At 41.3% G+C, this 26,600-nt stretch overlaps 2 protein-coding genes across 4 annotated transcripts in view; both read right to left on the reverse strand.

Annotated features, from left to right (window-relative positions):
- Positions 1 to 21,754, reverse strand: part of LOC139532235 (gamma-aminobutyric acid receptor subunit gamma-3-like) — a 40,805-nt gene extending 19,051 nt beyond the window's left edge. The window contains exons 1-5 of one of the 2 annotated variants that reach the window (XM_071329608.1): positions 20,929 to 21,754; positions 20,189 to 20,340; positions 10,296 to 10,363; positions 2,308 to 2,528; positions 317 to 399 (exon numbers count right to left, since the gene is read on the reverse strand). In XM_071329608.1, coding sequence (XP_071185709.1) covers positions 317 to 399; positions 2,308 to 2,528; positions 10,296 to 10,363; positions 20,189 to 20,340; positions 20,929 to 20,981 — 577 coding nt within the window. In that variant the 5' untranslated portion in view covers positions 20,982 to 21,754. The remainder of the gene's footprint in view (positions 1 to 316; positions 400 to 2,307; positions 2,529 to 10,295; positions 10,364 to 20,188; positions 20,341 to 20,928) is intronic. The other variant, XM_071329609.1, reaches the window with a different exon arrangement.
- Positions 21,755 to 23,095: 1,341 nt separating this feature from the next.
- LOC139532242 (gamma-aminobutyric acid receptor subunit alpha-5-like) overlaps positions 23,096 to 26,600 on the reverse strand; it is a 30,077-nt gene continuing 26,572 nt past the window's right edge. For both annotated transcript variants that reach the window (XM_071329617.1, XM_071329618.1), the window contains 2 exons: positions 26,320 to 26,531; positions 23,096 to 26,023 (listed from right to left, as the gene is read on the reverse strand). In XM_071329617.1, coding sequence (XP_071185718.1) covers positions 25,718 to 26,023; positions 26,320 to 26,531 — 518 coding nt within the window. In that variant the 3' untranslated portion in view covers positions 23,096 to 25,717. The remainder of the gene's footprint in view (positions 26,024 to 26,319; positions 26,532 to 26,600) is intronic.

Here is a 26,600-nt window from a genome sequence, read left to right on the forward strand (position 1 = left end):
GCTGCCTAACCTTGCTGCACCCCCACACCCCCATTCCCTCTTCAAAAGGATCGCAACAGAAATAATCTTTCAAGCTTTATTCTGTTACCCTAGATTACTTTCTTAAATTGTATGTGGCGGCGTCAATTATTCAATCTATATGAAATATATTACTTCTTCTCATGTATTTTTCGTACATCAACATGAAACATGATGTTTCCTGATGTATTGTTCATATATTAAGAAATATGATTTCCCCATTTATTTTATTATATGTTTATACAAAATATATGACATATGAATGGGTGACATTATTGCCTGGCCGTACAATACTCACAGCTAGAGAAGACCAGGGGACAGGAGTGCTCATCCATAGGGAAGTTGTGGAGCTGCAGCTGGCACTCTGCATTGATGGTCAACCTACAGCACGAGTCAGAGAGAGGCCGTGAGTGAGCATTGCCATCGTTTCTCACATAGAGTTCACCTCTGCTCCGAGAGAGCAGTGCTACAACAACCACCACTGCGCTAAACACATACACCACTGGTGATGTGAACGTGTAATTTATTGATGAAGACAGCATAGGGTGTGAAATAAGGGAAGGCTGGCTCTTGATGTTGTTCTCACATTCTGCACATGCTGAGAAAGCGACAGATAGCCATAATGCTGAATTTCGCTGCTATGCTGTTTCCATTTTTCTGTTGGTGTGAAAAGAATGAGCGATTGCGGGGTTAACAAACTGGCACCTTGTTGCATGCCTGTGAGAGACCTAATGGGCCACCTATTATCCTGACATGACTGCCAGTGCCAGGGGGCTGGAGATTGCACGTCGGCCGGCCGGCCGGTCGCCTCCGAGTCTGGTGAGCCCTGCAAATTGGTATTTTCCTTGAGTAACAAACTCCGACAGACTAGTTAAGAAAAATGAGCGGATTTAGAAATGCTCTCGTCCCAGAGTTATGTAGGTCATCGGACCGAATTTCACCCTATTCGTCTCCTCTTTTCTTTCTCTTCTTCTCCTCCTCCTCCTCTTCCTCTTGTCTCCCTGATAAAATGTCACTCTTGTTTACGTTGGCTTGACTGAAGTTCACAGTGAAGGGGAATTAAATGGGAGCTTAGATTCACTCCATTGTTTTAATCAGACCAGGATGCCACTCAAGAAGATTTATAGATCTGCTCAATGATAACGCTGATGAATAACGCTAACTGAATGCTTACTGAAAATGCTCATTGATAATGCAAACTGATATTGCTCACTGACAATGCTCAATTATAATGCGCAACAATAGGCATCACCGATAAATCAAATCACATTTTATTGGTCACGTACACATATTTGGCAGATGTTGTGGGTGTAGAAAAATGCTTATGTTCCTAACTCCAACAGTGCAGTAGTATCTAACAATACAAAACAATACACACATCTAAAAAAAATCAAAAGAAAGGAATTAAGAAATATAGAAATATTAGAATGAGCAATGTCAGAGTCCGGAATATAAATATATATGTATATGATGGTGTGTGTATAGACATTATGGGCATTATATGATGCTAACTAACAATGCTCAGTGATAATGCTCAACAATAATTTCAGTGATAATGCCCATATACTGTATAATGCTAAACAATAATGCTCAAAGATAATACACTAACCGATAAAGCTCACTGAGAATGGCTGATAATGTCGGATCTTGTATGATTCCGCCTTGTGGAGCAAGCCAGGTCAGTCCTGACAATAATTAACCTGCCCACACATTCTTTTCCTTTGTCCTGTGCTTTGCCTGTTGCCAAGGGAATACCTCAGTCAGTTATGCAAACAGCAGGGTGATGTCTCTCTTTTTCTCAGCGGAGGTGAATCCACGGTTGAAAAGGACTGAAAGGATGACATTTACGCCCTAAAAAGCATTATCTCCCGAAGACAGTGTACTACAGTGTGCAAAGCGAATGTACCAAGTGTGCTAAACCACTTAGCAGAGCAGTGATGAAAGATACAAAACAATGTTAGTCTTATCATAGAGTAGACTGATTTTTATTTTTGGTTATTGGTGTAGCATCAGTATGTGGCACAGATGTCAGCGTGTTTGTGCCACCTTCTTACACTGTGTTGAACTCTACCTGAGTTCTGAGGAAGTTAGAATATTCTAGATGTGATCTTCAGTACAAAGATGGGTAGTAATGACACTATTTTCATTTATATTGTCTATTTGTCTTTCCTTGAAAGGGAAAACCCAATGTTTGCTAAGATGTAAATTCTGAACAAAGATGGAACGATAGGTGGCTGTTCAAAACAACAATGTCTGTGATATCTGATAAAGAAAAGCCATTTATTTTACCTCAGCGTGTATAGTATCTTCCCATCGTTCCAGATACGCAGAAGCTGATTGGGCATCGTAATCCAATGAGAGTCTGCGTTCTTGGAGTTTCTGAAGATGGTGTCAGGGACCCAGATCATTCCCACCATGTTGCTGTTGAGAGTCAGGATCTTCATAGTGCTGTTGTATTGCAGACGGCTGTCGATCCACGTCTGTGCAAAAATGATGTCAATTTCGTATTCCTGTAACAAAACAGAAGAAACTTACCTTTAACCTACATATATTTTTCTCCCCAATTTCGTGGTATCCAATTGTTAGTAATTACTATCTTGTCTCATCGCTACGACTCCCGTACGGGCTCGGAAGAGACGAAGGTCGAAAGCCATGCGTCCTCCGAAACACAACCCAACCAAGCCGCACTGCTTCTTAACACAGCGCGCATCCAACCCGGAAGCCAGCCGCACCAATGTGTCGGAGGAAACACCGTGCACCTGGCGACCTTGGTTAGTGCGCACTGCGCCCGGCCCGCCACAGGGGTCGCTGGTGCACGATGAGACAAGGATATCCCTACCGACCAAACCCTCCCTAACCTGGACGACGCTAGGCCAATTGTGCGTCGCCCCACGGACCTCCCGGTCGCGGCCGGCTGCGACAGAGCCTGGGCGCGAACCCAGAGTATCTGGTGGCACAGCTAGCGCTGCGATGCAGTGCCCTAGGCCACTGCGCCACGCGGGAGGCCTATTATACATATTTCATATATTATTACATCTTTTATGATACATTTTGGTCCCAACTCTGGGGGGAAAAAATTATCTAAAATCCACATTCATGCTATATATTTAACTTTAAGATGTTCATTTTTTTTTTATTGAGTGAAGCTGCAGATCGGCTGTGTTGATGGTCTACCCGAACATAGAGACAGGACGAGACAAGACCTTTATTCTCTTAGACAAAACATACCATAAATGATTATATGATAAGACAAGCATAAATTATAAATTGCCTTAACATTTAAAAGTGCTGAAAAATAGAAGCATTTCTCTTTTCCTAATCCCTTATGTTGACGTCCCCCAGAAACCGCATCTTGATTCTGACGGGTGACCTTTTTGGAAACTTTTACAGACACATGGGACCTGACTTTAATACAGCCCTAATTAGAGTGTGATGGGAGCAGCACGACTGTAGCTGTTACCATGACCTTAAGGAGTAAAAGAACAGTCAATCACACAACACGTCAGTCTAAAGAGTCTATTCCTCAAGCTTCCCAGGCAATAGCCACTGTAATATATAAGGTCCTGTTTGGCTCAGTTGGTAGAGCATAGCACAGGTTTATGGGTTTGATTCCCGCTGGGGCAACCCTAAGAAAAATGTATGCATGCATGACTGCAAGTTGCTTTGGATAACAGCATCTGTTAAAAGGCATACATTAATGTATGAGAAATATAGTGAAACGGCTCGATCAGACAAACTAGTATCACAGATAAGGTAGATCATTTACCTACTGATGACTACATTTGAATTAATAATGCTGATATAACATTTTAACTATGTTATTTCACCCATGAGTTTCTCACTAGCTACGTTATGAAGATGAATGTGATATGAAATCAGTGATTCATCTCTAAGGAAATCTAAAAAAAACAAACACCAAGTATGCATTTATTCTGCTCTCTCCCCCTCTAACAGCCTCTGTGTAGTCCTGTAATACCCTTTAAATGTAAGATGGAGGTCAATAAACTGTATAAATATGAATAGATATTTCCCTCAGAAGCATCACAATTAGTTTCACTTCAGTAAATTCATTACAACCTTAAGACTGCAATGACATTTTCATAGTCACGAAAATGACCTGGCTTCCTTACATCATGAGGGTGTGTAGAGTTGGCTACGATGTCATCAGACAGGAATTCAGGGTGTCTTTTATATGTTTTATTTCTTTAACCTTTATGTACACAGCGAAGTCGCACTGAGATCTAAGTCTCTTTTGCAAGGGTTAGTGCTATCCGGAATCCTTGGGACGTCCCTACCCTAACCTTAACCCCTAGCATTACCCGAACCCTAACCTTAACCATTTTACATTTCTACATCAAAGTGGTGATGTCAGAGTTGGAAGTCCCTAGGATCCCAGTACAAAATGCACACATTAGGGAAGAGCTAATCAAACCAGGCATGTGCACTATTCACTCATCATGAGTAGCCTAGGTCTCTAATTAAGGTCTTAACACACCTGTAGGGGACTACGTTTTCCAAATTAAGTCTACCCTGGAGTCTATTCCATCTCTACACTAAATGTAAAGAATTTTGAAAAAGCCTTACTATCTACCTCAGATGAGGGCCATAAGCAGCGGGATATGAATGGGATATGATTACTACTGTTCAAATCATCACTCTGGCGATTAATATTTGGTTATAAAATACACGCTGTGCTCATACAGCTTATCAATGTAGGGATGGAAAAAACCACATCCTCTTTACTCGTTCTGTGTCATTAGCGATTATGGAAATCGTTACGAAAGCTCACACCCACGCTTTTAATGACTGATGCTACAAGACGAGAAAAAGGCAAAGCAACAGTCTTACCACGATGAACGTGAGTTCAAATTAAACATGTAAAAAAAAGAGGTAACTTGTGAATGTGTCTTGGCCTCTCCGTCCGTCGTTACAAGGCTAAGAATTACTCCCACAGCGCAACTTCCAGGCAAACACTAAGCGCCCCTCATGAATTTAGAGTCCAACAGCAGGCAGTAAAATGAGCATATCAAATGCCACATTATGAAAGGTCAAGTGAGGAAAAAAAGATGCTCTGAGGACTTACAGCATTACAGTACAATGCCACGATCTGTAAATCCACAATATCAACCCATTAGAAGTACTCACAGCCGTGTGTATGATTCATTACACTTGCTTCCACACATATTTATATTCTGCATTGTTTATTTAGCCTGGTCCCAGATCTGTTTGACCTTGCCAACTCCATTGCTGTCATTGTCAAGCCAAACTTTTTTTAAATCATTTTCTGTATTTTTATAGAAAGGCTTACAGTGAGAGAGGGACCAAAAGGTCAGTGTAAAAGGTTGGCCAACAATGGGCAGCTTGCTTGTAGAGAGCTTTGAACTTTTGCATGTTGTGTATGGCTGGCTGTGGCTTCTGCTATGGGTAGCCCCGTTGCCTTGGACACAGAGTGAGCCTCCCAGATATAGCCTAAAAATAGCAATTCCTTTCGCAGAGAATTGTGAAGATGTCCCTTCAAACAAAATGTGTCAATAATTCAACGAGTACACCAAGAAACCAGTGTCATTAAACAGGTGTCATTGTGGCTGAAATCTACAATCCAGAAACTCAGAATGTGTGGATACTTGGAGAATCTGTGAAAACAATTGTTGAAACGAAGAAAATGAGAAAATGTTGAAATGTCTAAAAAAAATATTTTCTGATATGTACTATAGGGATGGTATTGGATTAGTCCAAGGGAGCCATTGAGTTCCTGTGTTGGCTAACGATAAAAATAATATGTATATATTTTTTTACACTAATTGTAACTGTAAATCCTAGTTGACATCTGTCAAACTGTATGTGTATGGATATTGGATACCAAAGCTAATGGAATCCAACACACAAAATATTTCCTATGCTCATTGCTCTATGATGACGGAGGTATGATGTCACCAATTATTAGAAAGGAGAGATATGATCTGGGCCTGTAGCCTTCATATAATACTATAGTCCCATATAATCTATTAACGATCTATTGGAATCTGGAGGAGGGTAGACAAAGTCTAATGTTCCTACTAGCACACCACATAGAATACACACCAAATTATGAATATTAGTTAGTTAAGAATATTAGTTAGTTAAAACCATTGGGCCAGTAATTGAAAGGTCGCTGGTTTGAATCCCAAAGCCGATTAGGTGAAAACTCTGTCTATGCCCTTGAGCAAAGCACTTAACCCTTATGCTACTGTAAATCACTCTGGATAAGAGCGTCTGCTAAATTACTAAAATGTCAATATAAGTGGTATCATATGGATATTGAGACAGCTGTCAGATGTCATGGTGCAATCCTTTAGAGATCTATCAGAAACTGAAGTTTAGACAGACTGCTTAATAGAATGAGTTCTCTGTTGGTCGAGTAAACACTACCCACTGATCCACTGTTGTTCCCCTGAGACCTGGTGTCACATCTTAGATGTACTCCATTTTAAACATGGCGTTGTCAAACATCTCTCTTCCTCTCTGTGGGGTGGCTCCTCACTGGTTAACATTATGTAACCCGTTGTTATCTGGGCTAGACATTTAGGCCGACTCAATCAATCTATTTTCATTCTGAGGAGAGAAAACAACCAGACAGGTTCTGAAGATCTTATTTCTGTCTTTATTGGCACTAATCCTGTGGAACATAAAAATAACCATGCCCTGTGGAAGAATATTGATTCCTCATATTAACACAATCTGTTTTCACTCAGTGAAAATGCACCAAATAACATCATATATCCATCATTTTTCAATGGCACCACGGGAGGAACTGTAGCGTTGCGAGATCTCATGGAGAGAGAGTCATTATCTTTAACTGATGGACTGTAGGCCCGAGATTACTCTGGCATAGTGTCCTCTTTTGGTCAACTAATTCAACGTGCTATCTTTTCTGCATAGCACCAGCAACTATGACCACTGCGCTCTGAGTTAATGGTACTTAATCGGACATGCTCCCATCACACTCTGTCCTAGATTAATATCTTCTTCAGTGACGTTGACTCATCCGAGGACTCGGTCCCGTCGGTGTAAATAAACTCGAACCATTCCCCTATGGCAAAAAAGACTCTCCTTCTCTTTAGATCGCTAACAATGCCGATATAACATCAGGTCTGGGTGACTACATACTAGGCTTTTCTGTATATATGGTTTAAACAGAAACAATTACAATAGCCAGGAACATAGATTAGGAACATAGATGCCAGGAACATAGATTATCATGTCTGAGTGAGTAGCCTTCATTGGCTATATAAACCCAATACATACAGTTGAAGTCGGAAGTTTATATACACCTTAGCCAAATACATTTAAACTCAGTTTTTCACAATTCCTGACATTTAATCCAAGGAAAAATGCACTGTTTTAGGTCAGTTAGGATCAACACTTTATTTTAAGAATGGGAAATGTCAGAATAATAGTAGAGAGAATGATTTATTTCAGCTTTTATTTCTTTCATCTCATTCCCAGAGGGTCAGAAGTTTACATACACTCAATTAGTATTTGGTAGCATTGTCTTTAAATTGTTTAACTTGGGTCAAACGTTTCGGGTAGCTGGTGTAACTGAGTCAGGTTTGTAGGCCTCCTTGCTCGCACACGCTTTTTCAGTTCTGCCCAAACATTTTCTATAGGATTGAGGTCAGGAATTTGTGATGGCCACTCCAATACCTTGACTTTGTTGTTCTTAAGCCATTTTGCCACAACTTTGGAAGTATGCTTGGGGTCATTGTCCATTTGGAAGACCCATTTGCAACCAAGCTTTAACTTCCTGACTGATGTCTTGAGATGTTGCTTCAATATATCCTCATAATTTTTTTACCTCGTGATGCCATCTATTTTGTGAAGTGCACCAGTCCCTCCTGCAGCAAAGCACCCCCACAACATGATGCTGCCACCCCCGTGCTTCACGGTTGGGATGCTGTTCTTCGGCTTACAAGCCTCCCCCTTTTTCCTCCAAACATAACGATGGTCATTATGGCCAAACAGTTGTATTTTTGTTTCATCAGACCAGAGAACATTTCTCCAAAAAGTACAATCTTTATCCCCATGTGCAGTTGCAAACCGTAGTCTGGCTTTTTTTATGCCGGTTTTGGAGCAGTGGCTTCTTCCTTGCTGAGCGGCCTTTCAGGTTATGTCGATATAGGACTCGTTTTACTGTGGATATAGATACTTTTGTAACTGTTTCCTCCAGCATCTTCACAAGGTCCTTTGCTGTTGTTCTGGGATTGATTTGCACATTTCGCACAAAAGTATGTTCATCTCTAGGAGACAGAACGCGTCTCCTTCCTGAGCGGTAGGGCGGCTGCGTGGTCCCATGGTGTTCATACATCCGTACTATTGTTTGTACAGATGAACGTGATACCTTCAGGCGTTTGGAAATTGCCCCCAAGGATGAGCCAGACTTGTGGAGGTCTACAATTTTTTTTCTGAGGTCTTGGCTGATTTCTTTTGATTTTCCCATGATGTCAAGCAAAGAGGCACTGAGTTTGAAGGTAGGCCTTGAAATACATCCACAGGTGGATCTCCAATTGACTCAAATTATGTCAATTAGCCTATCAGAAGCTTCTAAAGCCATGACATCATTTCTGGAATTTTCCAAGGTGTTTAAAGGCACAGTCAACTTAGTGTATGTAAACTTCTGACGCACTGTAATTTTGACACAGTGAAATAATCTGTCTGTAAACAATTGTTGGAAAATGACTTGTGTCATGCACAAAGTAGATGTCCTAACCGACTTGCCAAAACTATAGTTTGTTAGCAAGAAATTTGTGGAGTGGTTGAAAAACGAGTTTTAATGACTCCAACCTAAGTGTATGTAAACTTCCGACTTCAACTGTATTATTGTACGGATGGGTATCACACAAAGTTCCAAATTATAACAAGTATATTATCATTCTCTTAGATCCCTAACTATGTCCATAGAACATCATAACTGGGTGAGTCCATTGACTACTAACCCTACTGTATATGAACAAGTAACAATTATAGTAGATGATCAATATGGATGCCCTGTTCCATACAACCCATCAACTTGACCTGCTGCTTTGTCTTCCAGAAACAGAGTTCTGATGATCTAAATGCGTTAAATGGACATTCAAGGCATGGGAGATCACTCCACAGTTCACAGGGTGACGCTCGGTGTGCACTGAAGTGTGACGGGGGTTTGCAGCCAAGCCGAGCTGAAGAAATCTGTTGTTTTTCTTTTCTTCCTGGATTTTGTAATGTTGCCAGGACAACCAGTTACAGGGGCGGGGCTAAGGGAGGGTGTTGGATGCTCCTATAGGCTATCATAGTCTAGCCAAAGTTTACATCGCGGTGGAGATCTGTGTGACTCACCAATCACGGTGTACCTGAAATAATCAGGTACAAATCCAAGGTGGGGTGAACCTCATTCGGTTATGTGATGGTCTGGTGACTCACTAGTAGGCGTAGCCGTTGATTCTAAACAAAAAATGGCTGTATGCTCTGAATGAACTGCACAACAATGAAAAATAACAGCACACTATACAACCCAAGACCAGCATGAAGTTGATTACAAAACATAGGGATATTACATATACGATTGATTAAGTATATAAGCAACAAGGGTTAAGAACCCCGATGTATATCATGAATAACACACTAAGGGTTGTTCTTACTACAGTGGAAGCCAGAGTTCTATTACACCATCATATGTATTCAATATTCATTATGATCTCACTACTAAGTATTACAATGCAAGGCCCGACACTGAGAAAACATTTAAAGTTTAGTCATGTACATTTGAGCCATTTACATTTGAGTCATTTACATACAGAGCATTTACATACCGATACAGTTACTACGGTATAACAAGTTGTCTGAGCACTGTGACCACAGGCTCTATTTCTCATTCCAACACCCACACATCCCACTTCACCACCAGATACAACTGCTTTCCTGTCTGTGCAGCCCAGCTTACTGGGGATATGAAAGATGATGGAACGTATCTTGCCTTAACTCTCTTGGCCCACAGTTGACCTTTATTCAAGCAGCACAGAAAAACAAAGTAATCAAATTATGTTCATGATAAGCGAGAGAGAGAGAGAGAGAGAGAGAGAGAGAGAGAGAGAGAGAGAGAGAGAGAGAGAGAGAGAGAGAGAGAGAGAGAGAGAGAGAGAGAGAGAGAGAGAGAGAGAGAGAGAGAGAGAGAGAGAGAGAGAGAGAGAGAGAGAGAGAGAGAGAGAGAGAGAGAGAGAGAGAGAGAGAGAGAGAGAGAGAGAGAGAGAGAAATATTCACATACCATGTCTATTGATGATACAGGTCCGATGCTATTGACGTATATGTCAACGTCGATAAGCGTTGGTTTAACTGTAAAAGACAGAAAGAGAAATCACTGTAAAAGCACATTTTAACCAGAACCAAGTGTAGCAACACTGCCAAGCCGAGGGTGCCATGTCAAAAGTGTTTAAAAGGACATGCCTACATATCTGTTGTTCACTCTGGTCGACTTTCAACCATGTCTGAGGGAGGAAAGCACCTGACACATATTGATTTTGGGGGTGAACTATCACTTTAAGTGACGCCTATACATGAAGTGGTTCACTGGTTCACCAGTTTCATTCCAGGCAGTCACCTTTCACTGGAGATGTAGGAAACTGTTTTCCACACGGCTCAAATCTATTGAATAACATGCCATACACGATTCCAACCCTACATTTCACAATTTAAAGCCTGTTCTCTATAACTAATCTCACAAGGCGTTGCTGTAATTAGCGGTTCACGCTTGTGTGGCTAAGTGCACCTCTGTCATTGCACATTAGCCTCTTTCATAGGCGTTTGGCAACTTCGGCAATTAACTGTTGAGGTGGTGCAGTACACTCACATCAGACTATGACAGAAAGATCCGCACAAAGACGTATTTAATTGCAACAGGGTGTAATGGACGAATAGATATTTGACAGTTTTGTAGAATTCAGACGCAAGAAAATAGCAGAGTACATCTTGTCTTTTTAAAAATGTGCATTGCTATTTAATTATTGTTTAGTTCAGTTTATTTAGTAAATACTTTCTTAACACTTATTTATTCTTAACTGCATTGTTGGTTAAGGGCTTGTACGTAAACATTTCACTGTAAGGTCTATCTATACCTGTTGTATTCGGCGCATGTGACAAATACAATTTGATTTGATAGGACATTATTAAGTTCCACTTTAGCCACTATCATCAAATAACACAATGTACATTTATGGCAGCAACTTTTTGAAGTCATTGGTAAAGTACTTTAATTCAGGGTTTCCCAAATTCAGGCCTGGGCACCCCTGGGTGCACGTTTAGTTTTTTGCCTTAGCACTACACAAATAACCAATTCATCATCAAGCTTTGAATCAATTGTGTAGTGCTAGGGGAAAAAACGTGTCCCCAGGAGGGGCCCCAGGACCGAGTTTGGGAAACCCTGCTTTAATTGGAGTAAAATGGCGCTATTGGAATATTATTCAAAGTAGTAGTACAGTAGTTTTACTGTCAAATTCAATATAATCATGACATATGGGAAGGTGAATGCACTGCCCACACGAATCCTCTGTAGAGTTTCCACATATGTTTATTCTACGCTGCTTTGACTTGAGTTTGTCCACTTACTGTTACTGTTATCAGAGATTTATTTGCACCAAGGCCGGCCCACACCCCACCACACACACACACACACACACACACACACACACACACACACACACACACACACACACACACACACACACACACACACACACACACACACACACACACACACACACACACACACACACACACACACACACACACACTTCGCCCTCCCTGCCTCCCCTTCCTTATCAAGCAAGCATGATTACAACCATCTGCAGAGTAAAATGCCCCCATGAGGGTTTTAATGGAGGAGCATCTTTTACACACAGTTAACCTGTCAACGTGATGAGAAATACATTTGCCCTCGTCAGCCCCGCCGGTCTCATTCACCATGACCGCTCAATTCTCCTAGTTTAATTCCCCATACATTGTATTAAAATGTTTTCTATTGCCTTTGCATTGCTGTTGTCTGGTCTGATCTTTTCTGAGCTGGCGTGTTTCAGGGTAGGAGTGCTGATTTAGGATCAGTTTTGACTGTTAGATTACATTGAATATGATTACATGGACAGTGGGATCCTGATCCTAGGTCAGCACTCCTATTTTGAGATGGTAAGAAGCTATGTGACAGGCTCTCCAGTGTCTCTGTAGCACATGGGGATGTGTGAAACGTACTCCTCAGCCTGAAGTGTCGCCACTTGCGCTGCTGAATCATTAACTGTTCGGTGGTGCCGACTGGTAAGATGATTTGGTGGGGTGGTCACGTGTGCAAGCAAAGCAGATGTCCTGGGTTCGTGCCTCGGTGCGCAGCGTGACGGACGTCATACCTTGTCCAAGGTCTGCATTTCTAGCCCGGTAAATGAGCACAATACCCTCAGTAAAGCCACTCTCGTCAGCCTCCAGTCGCTCTCTTCCCCTCTATCTCCTTTCAGCCGGAATCGTGACAAGCTAATTTCATCTTTCACAACAACAATCCAAACACAAACATCTTCAGACGAGTTCAATGGGCGCCGGGTGATATCTGTCATCCGTCTTAGGAGTCGTGTTAACAGTGTCTGCATCCCAAATTGCACCCTATTCCTTAAATAGGGCTCTGGTTAAAAGTAGTGCACTACAAAGGGAACAGGGTGCCAAATGGGATGCAGTCGGGGTTAGATCAAGCCTTACTGCACTCTGTCTAACTGTCTTCTACTTCACTCTGCCAGACAGACAGAGGTCATTAAAAGCGAGGTGGTAGACAGACATGACCTAGTGTGTTCTGGGAGTTTGGGGACAGACTGTATTAAAACAGGAAGTGAGACATCTCAGGTGGCTGTGTCCCTGGCCTCCGCTGCAACCTGAAACTAATATCCTCTACTTGTCCTTATCAAAAGAGAGACTAGCCAGAGAGAGCTGTAGTTGATAACCACAAAGTATGTATTGGTGACAGTATTGCCGTACAATTTTAAAAAGTACATTTGAAAATTTTAATGAGACCCAATCAATCATACATAGTGGAAAATAAATGATATGTGTATATACATAATGTAAACACAGTAAGGACAGGTGTAGTTTTTGTAGTTAATTTGCAGAAAAATACATATAGAATCCATATAGGATCTCTAAGACCTGATATGTGGTGTGTTGGTTTTGTCACAATTAACACTCTGGCCGCATTTACCCAGGCAGGCCAATTCTCATTGTTTTTCCACTAATTGGTCATTTGGCTAATCATATCAGATCTTTTTCAGAGCTGATCTGATTGGTCTGTTTTGGCTGCCTGTCAAAACGCAGCCTCTAACTAACATTTTGAGTGAACCTGCAATGTGTTTTCTCCTTTATCTGCAATTGATTGAATTAGGGACCCAAGTCCACATAATTTCCTGTTGCCTCTAACCATCGAATTGATTTTCATCTGCTTCCCCATGTCTTGTTAGGGTCCCTAACAAGACTTATTAGGCCATTTTCTTGAAAAGTAGACATAGATAGACTGGGGACACCATGATCTAATCTCACCAATTACTCACCAAATGGCATGAGGATATGGGGCTGCTTCGGAACAAAACAACAGCAAATTAATCTGTTGCTGGGTTCCAATGTTTGTGAATGCCCCGGCTAAATTGTTGAGCGTCCCTTTAACGACAGCACAGGGAATGGGTTAATAGCCTATCAATCCACCAGGCCCTGCTTTACTGGAGTTGAGACCTGTGAGGCCCACACTAACCGTATTAAGTTCAGCAGAATAGGAGGGGGCATACGGCTAGAGCTCATTATATGAGAGAGACTTGGAACTTTTTTTGTGCACCTCTGGCGATCCTATCTTCATTAGGATGTCTGGTTCTGTTTCAGGTCCTGCCTGAAACATTGTGGCTCCTGCTAACCTGATCACTGTAGAGCCGGAGGAGTTGGCTGAACTTTATCTGATGGGAAACAGGTGACATTAGGTCAAGTGATCTCTGTTCATTTCTGATGGAGGGGAATCCAATATGGATGCTCCGTTGCTTGATATGACCAGTGAGGAGTTTCCTCGATGTGTCTGTGGGTAATTTATAGCATCAATCTTGTATGGTCCAGAAGTGGGACAAGTTGGTTGATATACAGTACCAGTCAAAAGTTTGGATACAGCTACTAATTTTTTTAACTATTTTCTACATTGTAGAATAATAGTGAGAACATCAAAACTATGAAATAACACATATGGAATCATGTAGTAACCAAAAATCGAAATAGATGTTATATTCTTCAAAGTAGCCACCCTTTGCCTTGATGACAGCTTTGCACACGCTTGGCATTCTCTCAACCAGCTTCATGAGGTAGTCACCTGGAATGCATTTCAATTAACAGGTGTGCCTTGTTAAAAGTTAATTTGTGGAATTTATTTCCTTCTAAATGCATTTGAGCCAATCAGTTGTGTTGTGACAAGTTAGGGAGGTATACAGAAGATGGCCCTATTTGGTAAAAGACCAAGTCCAAGAACAGCTCAAATAAGCAAAGAGAAACGACAGTCCATCATTACTTTAAGACATGAAGGCAGGTCAATCCGTAAAATGTCAAGCACTTTGAAAGTCAAAAGTTCTTTGAAAGTGGGAAGTTCAACTCCCACCAGGGTCTGTGTCCCAAATGGCACCCTATTCCCTATACAGTGCGCACTACTTTTGACCAGGGCCCACTATGTGAGGAATAGGGTGCCATTTTTTACGCACACAGTGTCATCAGGAACATTAGGTCACTAAATGAATTACAGAATGACAAAAAAAATGCTTTCTTGGTGAATGTAGTAGCAGTAAAATCGCAGTAATATGGACAACCATGACTGATAAGTCCTTACAGGGTGTGTTATTGAATGAAAATAAATTAAAGCCTATATACACACACACACACACACACACACACACACACACACACACACACACACACACACACACACACACACACACACACACACACACACACACACACACACACACACACACACACACACACACACACACACACACACACACCACCCACCCTGAAGCATATTCAGTTCCATATTACATCCCCTCTTTCATAAAAAAAATCTGAATAAAGATTAGTTGTGTATTAAAATCGTCAGATGGCTTCCATTTGTATTATACTGTATATTTCACAGTCGATTCTGACAGAAAGTCTGGGGATTACACTGAGCTGGTTCCAAAGCCCTTTGCATTTCAACTGTGTAAATAATCATTCGTATTCCCCCCTTAAACACCCTAGTAATCCCTAACAATGGGAAGGTGGAAGACACTCTTAAGAAGTTGAACATCCATAAGGATAACTTCCAGTCACACCCTTGCACCTCAGCAGTGCCCGTATCAAACCAATCAAAGTCTTGCATGATTCTCTGGGCACCTGCTTGATTCAGGAAGTGGGGGTGGCCATGGTGGAACTAAATGAGGAGTCAGAGATGAGTGCTCCCCTGATCAGATGTGGGCTCCATTTAATTGAGTCTGTCTGTCTGGGAATCTCGGCTCTCCTCTCCGGTGGGTGATCTAATCTAATTAAATTTCGGGGGGCTTAAAATAGAGAAAGGGGTATCAGGCATTCCCTGTCTGCTGGAAGGTTGCATCAATGTGTCACTGTGGAGAAGCTTGAGAGGACTGAGTTCCTAGTGTAGCTAAGCCTATAGTATTCTAAAAGTCTACTAATCTACGACCATTATCCATATACTACACCTGAAGGAGCTACAACGACTAGACCAATTTTGTGGGCCCCTTGTTCTGAAATCAATTCAATAGAAAACTGGATTTTGCGAGAGGACTGAGACTATCCAGTGCAGCCAAGCGAAGCCTATAAGATTCTACAAGTTTACCACTCTCTGACCGTTGTCCATCTACTAAAACCCGAGTGGATGAAATGTCCAGACCAATTTTGTGACCCTCCGTTCAAAAATCATTCCGATAGAAGACTGGGTTCTGTGTCTCTGATGATGTCAATTAAAACAGGGGATAACGGCTCTGGAAGAATACATAGCTATCGTCAAGGATATTAACGCCTGATAGCCCCGCAAACAGCACAAGAAAATCAATGGCAATAGCGTCCAATAGCTAACAGTCTATACAATCCAGGTAAAGCTGTACCACTTCTGCGGCCAACCTTGCCGAAATATCTAAAACCGATTCCATCTGATTGTGATCCAGCCAATGCAGCTTCAGCACTGGAATCTCCATTCTGAAGAGATTGTCTAAAGACATTTGCTGAGGGCAAATGTGGAGGATGTGCAGTCACATCTGACCCAGTGTAAATGGGTAGTAGGTGTGCTGTACTGCCAGTCTCGCATTGTGTCTGGGTGAGCAAGGTTCATCTCCCTGAATAAGTGCCATCCAACGTTCAGTAAGAAAAATGAGTGTCGACCTTGGATTGCCTTCGTTGTGAATCTGGATGGTGTGATTATGAAAATGGTTCAGACTCAACGTGGGGTCAAACTTTGCATTGTGCCGAACTACAGCAATGCTACCCCCTCCAGAGTTATTGTCATAGATGAAAATGTATAACTATTGTTTAAAATGCATCTTTTGGGAGGGGATAAGCATTTCCGTTGAAGAAATTGGCCGCCAGGAACAGGGATGTTCAGAGAAGAGCAGCTGCATTCATTCTAAATCCATTCGTGTCTGAGGGCAATTTATATTTAACAGTGATGCACCTGCGTTTTTGTCAGAAATCAAAGTCCCTCTTCAATCATTTCCAACAGCAGCCTGACTAATGCCGGGGTTGTTAATTCACACTTCAAAAAGATAGACTGGAGTGAGGATCTCCTCTTACCCACCCACCCACTCTATGCAAACACACACCTTCACATGCCACACTCAAACACACTCACACACACCTTCACATGCCACGCTCAAACACACTCACACACACCTTCAAATGCCACGCTCAAACACACTCACACACCTTCACATGCCATGCTCAAACACACACGCACACTTTCTCTCTCTCTCTCGCTCACGCTAACACACACACACACACACACACACATACACACACACACATATAAAGCCATGTTTTAGTTACTTGTCAGAACTTTTTGGGAAGTAAATATGTATTCCCATTAAAAATCATAATCCTAACTCTTACCCTAACTCTAAATCTAACCTTAACACCAAACCCTAAACATAACTCTAACCTTAACCCCAAACCCTAAACCTAACCCTAACCGTAACCCCAAACCCTAAACCTAACCCTTGAACCTAAAATAGCATTATAACTTTTCAGGACATGCAAAATGTCCTGACTTTTCAGAATTGTTCTTGAGTTCCTGTCTTTTCAGGACATTCTGGTCCGGACAAATAGGAAAACAAGTTCACACACACACACAAACACAGACTGGTGTAGGTACGTGTCTGACGAACGTGACACTTTCCCATGTGCTACAACAGCTGGCAGTGGGTGGCCATGCCACTCAGAAAATTAGCAACATCAAGTGTTACTCACACTCTCACACCCTTCAACCTTGAAATAAACCCGTGACTTACATCTTTCCAGTGGACATGCCCTGACAGTCATCAAACATAGCCCAACACATCCAGCCTAGCCCCATAGAGCTCTAGAGAAGCAGCCGAGGTTCAACTCTGTTCTCTGTGAATCAATCCCTCTGAATCCTCCACTGTGCCCGTGCCTGCACTGGAGGAGTGCCACGTGAGGAATGCTACTTCCTGAGTTTGATGCTGATGTACCGTGGTGTGATTCCCAAACTGGGTGGTGCATCATCTTGGCATGCTGAGGAATAATATTCTGACCCACTTTGTCTAGGATCCCCTGACAACCCAAAAGGAAGCTGACATAATAAGGACACAAAAGCAGCCACTTCCCTCATGTGAGATGAACCGAGAGATGCATCAATATCCATAATCTGTAAGGTGATGTTGGAGCTCTGAACTCAGGGAATACAATGTCCCAAGGCGCAAAGCATTGTAGTATATGGCTTGTATAACAGGCATGTAATATATTCATACATGTTTATGAATATACAATGCATATTATGGCATTGTACAGCATTCAAAAGGAGCATATATCTACAGTAAATATGTGGTTTACATAGCCACATGAATAAGAGACAATAATACATAATAAAACTAGAATAAAGAGTACACTTGGACCTATTTGTAATACATTACATCTGACCTTCAGACATTACTGTAAAACCTCTACATGCAAAAGGGGCGGGATGGGACAAAGATTTGGTCCTGGTATTTTATCCACACCAGCCCACATCACTGAGCGCACTCCCAACTCAAAGCAAATTGCCACTTGCCACATCATCATGATGATGATGGTGGAAAATTACAATTTGCTTTTTGAAAGTTCTATATCTTGAAAACGTGATTGCTGACATGCAAAACATTATGGGACTGTATCAACAGTGGACTAATAAAAAAATAAAAAAATCTATAATTTTAAAGCGGTTTATTCCTTTAAGCTTTATACGTTATAAAAGCCAAGCTAATGACTTAGGATATATTGCAAATTAGAGCCTGTCATGTGTGTCCCCCTGTATCAACACATACACTAAGTATCAATTACTAATTACTAGCATTATACCATGGTGTAACTGGTGCCACTACCTTTCAAATCATGAGCAATCATCTAATGAAGTCATTCATAGTGATTTATTAAGAAGTGTTATAAATAGACTACTGAGGTAATCAAGTAATATGTTGTTTCATCCAACACATCATCTAATACATCCAATCAGGGATGATTCAATACATTTTGATGTGCAACCTAATACAGTGATTATCATGCATTTTTTTACCATATGCACAAAAAGCTTATTTCTCAAAAATGTTGTATACAAATTTGTTTACATCCCTGTTAGTGAGCATTTCTCCTTTGCCAAGATAATCCATCCACCTGACAGGTGTGGCATATCAAGAAGCTGATTAAACAGCATGATCATTACACAGGTGCACCTTGTCCTGGGGGATGTTAAAAGGCCACTCCAAAATGTGCAGTTGAGGTAGCATGCAATTGGCATGTTTACTGCAGGCATGTCCACCAGAGCTGTTGCCAGAGAATTGAATGTTCATTTCTCTACCATAAACTGTCTCCTATGTCATTTTAGAGAATTTGACAGTAAGTCCAACCAGGCTCACAACCGCAGACCATGTGTATGGCGTGTGGGCGAGCGGTTTGCTGATGTCAACGTTGTGAACAGAGGGCCTCATGGTGGCGGTGGGGTTATGGTATGGGCAGGAATAAGGGACCATAATTGCATTTTATCGATGGCAATTTGAATGCACAAAAATACCGTGACGAGATCCCGAGGCCCATTGTGAGGCCCATTTTTTTCTGACCAACAGATGCATATCTGTCTTCCCAGTCATGTGAAATCCATAGAATAGGGCCTAATTAATTTCATTAAATTGACTGATTTCCTCATATGAACTGTAACTCAGTGAAATCAATTAAATTGTTGCGTTTATATTTTTGTTCAGAATAGTTCAGTATAGTTCTATCATTTAGTTGTCAGACTCAGGGAGCTAAGAGAAACCGTATGTGTCTACTGTATGAAGAGAGCCTTGTGGGAAGAACTTCACTACCAAGCTAATTAACATACATATCCTGAATCTGTCTTTGGCTGCACGAGATGGTTGTGTCAAGTGCAAATGTTAATATTTTATGACCAGCATTGAGTTTCTGACAACTGCCTTTCATCTAGATTCCATTTGTAATCAACAAGGGACAGATGGGGAGATGGTTGTGTCACTGAAACTAACCTAAGCCTAATATACAATACAGTGCCCCACTCATCGTTACCACTGATCGTTAATGCGCTACTATTATTCCTGTAATCTGGGTTGGCCATGGACCGGTAAACAAAAATGCTGCCCAAATGTGTATCTGTTTATCTGGAATGATTTCCCCCTCCTGCTTGGTTGATTACGTTGTCAGGTGAAGCTCTGAGCGCGTTGGTGGAAAAAACACGCACAAAACCACCAGTGAGCGAGCACCGCGCCCGAGGAGGCCCTTTCAACACCATGGACAGCGCGCTTCCGACATAGCCCATTGAAGGTGCGCGTATCACCAAAGCAATTTAGACACTCCATTGAAAGTTTTTGTAATAGCCGCAGTAAAAAATACAGAAATGTAACTCACCTCCAATATCAGGGCGTAGTGTCTTGTCGTAGTCCTTAAGTAAGTTATTTAATATGAGCGTGGCCTCTGCCTGGTGGTTTTTGGGAGCCAGCATCTGACTGACAGTAGTGTCCTCATAGTCCCCATCGTAGTCCCTTGGGTCTGGGTCGGAACTAAATATCATATAAAAAAGAAGTTCGTTTAATTAATTACAAAATAATCTCAATATCACAGACATTAGATTATAATTCATGCATTAAAAGTTGATCAGTCTTAGTCTTACAGGCCTAGGTTTTTGAATTCAGTGCATAACAAGTGCAGATGAAACCAAACTTTAAACTGAAATCGTACAAGAAGTAATTTATTGAACAGAAAAAATTATAATCCAAAATCAAACACATCTCAACACAAAACCAATTATTACGGACGTTCCCGGTTTTACATACCGTATTTAAACTAGGCTACCTACAGAATTTAACTACTTAGGCTACCTATTTATTTTGTGATAGAATAGGCTATTAATATACAAACACGTTCGACAATTAATAATGCAAATGGTAAGTATAAATAGCTATTTGGCCAAACAATGAATATGAAGTTCAATTAATACTCTGCAAGCGCGTCGGTGTTGTTGCCAATCAAAGACGCGCGTGACATACACAGCACATAATAGGCTCTAATTGAATTAATTCATTTGACCACAATTCACATTTCGACTATGTAAAAACAACACCTATTATCATAACAGTCACGAGACTTACCGCACCCGTTGGACTGACAGAAGTAAGAAAGACACCAGCAACTTGGTTGTCATTGTTCATGAAAATGACTTATGATGAAGACGGTGGAGACTTCTGCGATGTTAGAGCGGTGAGTAGAGGGAGCCAGGGAGGAGAAGGAGCGGTATATATAAACTGGAACTATTCACCCAGTGTATAGTTTCCTATAGGAAATCCATCAAATCTCCTGATGATCGACCATGGATTAGGTTGAATTCATCCGCGTTCGGAGGTCGCCGAGATTGTTTGAGCCGCTCCGGTCCTTCTTTGCAACGTCAATGATCAATGTCTTAAACAGCAGCACCCCACCTCCTTCCGTTCCATTCAATTACAGTAACCAGTTTATGCACCGACATGATGACGTTATCGTTCACACGATACAGTAGGGCGTCTACCTACAGAACGAGACTCGTAAAAAGCCTTAAAAAAACATGAAAGTATGCAAGCAACATTTTAACTTTGACTAGCCTATTCACTTTCAAGTGTTTTTCATTACAAATTGTAGCTCCTTAGATCACATATCATTATCAATATTGCTATAACACGCTTTAACTTTAAGATAAATAATCACTTGATACATTTCAAGCAGAAAGCCATGGAAAATGGCACCATATCCTCTCAAAGTTGCTCCCTTTCTGAGAAAAGGCTGGTTCCCTACAATGCTTTCCCAACCAAAGTCGTGCTCTCCCTGTTTATAGGATACACGAACAATTTACAGTTAACTATCGCAGGCTAAACCCTGACACATAATGCTATTGGCCACATTCGTGTTGGTAGTGTTCGTTTTAGTAGCCTACTTTCGATTAAACCTGTAAAAATAATCAACAAAACGTGAGGAAGTTTGCACTGAGAAGCCAGACCACCTCCCTGCGGCTGGCGGCGGTACTGCAATTTAGGGCTACTATATGTGTCTGTCCAACCTGGTCTCAGAGCATTTCGCATTATTCTGTACGTAAATCTCATTTACTATTTTTGGTATGATATTTTACGTTTTGTATGGTATGTATTAATTTGTGAATGTCCACATTTGTGAATGTCCATGTTACAAATTACAATTCTTATTTTATGTTACGAGTTTACAAATGTACAATATTTACGGATTTGTAAAACGTACGATATGTTACGAATTCTTGCTAGGTAGCAAGTCGGCTAACGTTAGTTAGGGTTAAGCTTAGGGGTTAGGTTAAAGGGTTAAGATTAGGGTTAGGGCAGAGCAAGGGGAACCACTACTTCAAGGTCTCAAAGCGAGTGACGTCACCGATTGAAATGCTATTAGCGCGCACCACCGCTAACTAGCTAGCCATTTCACATCGGTTACATTCTCCCCCCTTTCGACCTCCTCCTTTTCCGCAGCAACCAGTTATCCGGGTCAACAGCATCAATGTAACAGTATAACTTTACGTCCGTCCCCTCGCCCCGACCCGGGGATCCTCTGCACACATCAACAACTGACACCCACGAAGCATCGTTACCCATCGCTCCACAAAGGCCGCGTCCCTTGCAGAGCAAGCGGAACCACTACTTCAAGGTCTCAAAGCGAGTGACGTCACCGATTGAAACGCTATTAGCGCGCACCACAGCTAACTAGCTAGCCATTTCACATCGGTTACACATATTATAATCCCACACCAATTAGAAGCAGGGCAGCAGGTAGCCTAGTGGTTAGAGCGTTGGACTAGTAACCGAAAGGTTGCAAGATCGAATCCCTGAGCTGACAAGACACAAATCTGTCTGTTCTGCCCCTGAACAAGGCAGTTAACTCACTGTTCCTAGGCCGTCATTGAAAATAAGAATTTATTCTTAACTGACTAGCCTAGTTAAATAAAGGTTAAAAAAAACATGCGCCCGTCTCTACCGTTATGTCCAGCTAATGCATTTTGAAAGATGTTCATGACATATAAATACATCTGTATCAGGATGTATTCATCCAAATCCTCCAACCAGTAGACCAGTACCCCTGCTTTCTCACAGGTTTGATTCAAATAGATGGATTATGTGGCTTTACTGTAGGGTACTGATATAGGCTACTGTATAGCATATCTACATGCAACATGCATACACAGAGGATATAGGCTACTGTGACTGAAAACCATCCATTCTACTTGATCATTTCTCCCCTGAAAACAGAATATAATAATAGGGTAAAAAGTGATTTCAGTGTACTAATTTAATCAAATAATGTACATACATTTATTGACACTTTTGGGTGGTAGTGTATGCACTATGCTAAGCTACAACCTCATAGCGATGAGCTATCATGTGTCTTTGTCTCAGCGTAGCATTGCAATTTTACATTTCTCCCTGCCTGCTGACACGCACCCCAGCTGTCCACTGCATAGGAGCACCACCATTTGTCATCAGTTAGGGCTTAAATTGGAGGGAAACACACAGGGCTCCTGAATGGAAAAGCAACTTAAGCGGAACTAAAGCCTTGACAAACAGATGTATGGCAGATGTGGCTGCCACAGTGACTGATGGGATGGAATCAGTCCTCTCTCTCCCTACACAACAGGACCTCATGGGCCAGTATTTCTGTAATCCATCGAGTCATCAGCGCAGTCCCCTCCTCTCCTATCCTTTGCTAGTTGCTATTAGTGACACGGGATAGCTCATACATGACACCTCCATGGGGTCATGTTCCATTTGTCCCCTTTAAGATGTACTTTACGTCTGATTGGTGGATTTCTTTTCAGAGAGATGCTTCATTGTCAAGTGCCCAAAATTTTTTTTCAAAGTATGTACATATTGACACCAGTACAAGGAGAATAGTACACATAACTAATTCATATACTGTATCTGACATTAAATTAAATAGGTTTGATTTGCAATGGAATGACAGCATTTAATGATGTGGCAATTTACTTTGTGAAAGTCCTTTATCTTGAAAACATGATTGCTGACATGCAAAACAATTTTGGAACTGTATCAAATGTGGACTAATGAAAAAATGACATACACGTTTTTTTGTGGATTATTCCTTTAACACAAGATGTCACATAGAGACATACAAATAAAGAGGTATTTTAGTCACTGTCTCTATATACATGAAGAATGTCTTTGTTGCCTAGGAGATTTGAATATAAAATAATTAATAATAATGCATGTACAGTTATTGTGTTATCTACAACATGATACTTTAATGAGAACTGTAAAGTCAGTGACATTTAAAGTATCCATCAGTCACTAATATTATCCATCATCATATCCATAATTATCCATTATTTTCTCTCTGTACATGCTGTGTCAACGAGTTTATATGATTCTCAGGAACAGCTTGTTTCATATAGGCTGTATCTCCATCTTTTACTGAAGTGGGGATTCTTTTTTCTCTCCAGTACGGTGGCCTTGAAGCACAAACGTATTATTTCATGTTTTATCCATTATTCTTCTTTCTCTCTTTAAAAAAAAGATACCGTATCTCGATCTCTTGAGTCTGTAACAAGAAAGTAGGTGTTACCACAGAGGCACCATGCCCCAGAGCCCTACCCACATGCTCTCCTTTCCGTACCCTGAACAAAGCGCTCTGGGCCTGGGGTGAGGGTGGGTGGTCAGTCCCATGTGGTTGGTTCTCTCTCCAGGGGCCATATCAGATAGAGTGTTTAACAGGTACAAGCTCATTATCCCAGGCTAATTAAATCCTAGCGGACTTCAGGGACTGGGGCCAATCTAGTCATGACACAATGAGGATAGGACAGCAGTGTAGAAGGGCTGTGTTCAGTAGGGCAAACTATGGCAAAATGTTTTGAAACGGTAAATGAAACAAGTGTTTCTTATTGAACAAATGCAGGAAGTCCATCCCTGTTTCAGTCCGTTTTTCCCCATTTGATGCCCAAGGAACACGACCCTGAAAACGGATCCTTTTACAGTATATGAGTTCAACCTTTCACAACAAAGGGCAGCTCAACACTTCTAAGTCGGCATCCACTCCCTCTAGCTGAGGGAAAACGCTTTCATTGCAATTGAAAATGTCAGACCTTATCAACCAACCATTTTATAACTTGGTAATGATTAGAATTTTCCCACTGTGCACTTTCACCTAGGTTGATTAGACTGTATCCTCAATTACATCACAGCGTTGTATCTTGCTAGCTTATTTGGCCTCTGTCTCCACAGTTAGAGCCAAGTTTGTCAAAAAATTATTAATCTGTACATTATATAGATAGAGGTAAGAAATAGTAACATTTTAAATTGTACAAACAGTACATGTGAGATGGGCAAAAATGACAAAAGTATAACAACATATGTATCCAATAGAGATAAGAGAGATTTGTCCGCAGTATTATACAAACTTTACAAATTGACTGGAAATGACACTGAAAATCATTATTCGCCACTTTCCTTACCATCCTAGCTTCCGCTATCTTACTTCATATTACTAACACAGCATGTGTTTCTCAGTCTCTTATTCTTCAAGATGACAGGGTTATAAACAACAACATAAATGCCATTGACCGTTTTCAATTAATTTGAGGCCAGGACAAATGTCCACACTGCAGCATTTCAAAATGTCCTTGTCGAGTTTCACTTTCAAAATGTCATTGATTTTCACTTTCAAAATGTCATTGTTGAATTAAAGCAATGTACAGTAGGTATAAAGAGGGAATATTAAGGCAAACATGGTTAGAGTATCTCTCTAAAAGCTTCATGCAAATGACAGTATGAGAAAGACAGAACCCATGACATCTCCCATCCTTTGTGACACAGTAGAATTTTCTTCAGCAGCTTGTAGGCCAATATGGTTGAAGGTAGGGTCGTGTGTTTGACAAAGACACTATGTTGGAGCCAATATGTTGACTCCTTTGATGACCGGTTCTCTGTTGAGGTAAGTAGCCCAGTACACAAGGTTAAAGGTTCCAAATAGGACAGGGAAAACTATCCGGGACATTTTGTCGATTTTGCTCACGCTGTTGTAGGTTTTCTTGGGGTCCAGGACTTCTGTTTCAGACGATCTTAGTTGTATGGAGGTGCTGTTGGAGATGGTGGAGATAGAGATATCCTTAGTGATGTTGGGGGTGTAGTTCACTCCTGCTGTACAGACGTTGTTGGGCTTCTTAGAAAGCACCATAGGGTCCCTTTTCTGTTGAGATAAAACATTTAAAATGTATCATTTAATATTTAATACGGTACTATTTGTGTTGGATGGATACAAATAGTCCGTGTTACATGTAGACCCTCACAAACCGGGGCTACATAAAACGTGTTTTTTTTATTTTAACTTGACGATTTCTGTCAGTAATTATTATGCATGTAGAGCATCAACGTCCATTACGTCGTCCCAAATTACGTCGTCCCAAAAACACGACCATAGCTCTCGCTTTTCAATAGTGTTTCATAGACAGTTTTCTAAATGGAGAGTGGGATACCTGGACTCACCTTTGGGTGCTGAGCCTCCATGGCCTTCTTGCCATCCCACGCCCAGCTCCTCTTGGTGAAATAGTTGACGGTGGCAAACTCGATAAGTGCGGAGAAGACGAACGCATAGCACACAGCGATGAACCAATCCATGGCTGTGGCGTAGGCCACCTTAGGCAGCGAGTTGCGAGCGCTGATACTGAGAGTAGTCATAGTCAGCACTGTAGTGACACCTGGTAGAAAAACAGACACGTGATGTTCATTAGGGCACACAGTGGGAAAAGGGTTTCAAACGTTTTGCA

Source organism: Salvelinus alpinus, chromosome 10 (assembly GCF_045679555.1).
Source record: "Salvelinus alpinus chromosome 10, SLU_Salpinus.1, whole genome shotgun sequence".
Lineage (NCBI taxonomy): Eukaryota > Metazoa > Chordata > Actinopteri > Salmoniformes > Salmonidae > Salvelinus > Salvelinus alpinus.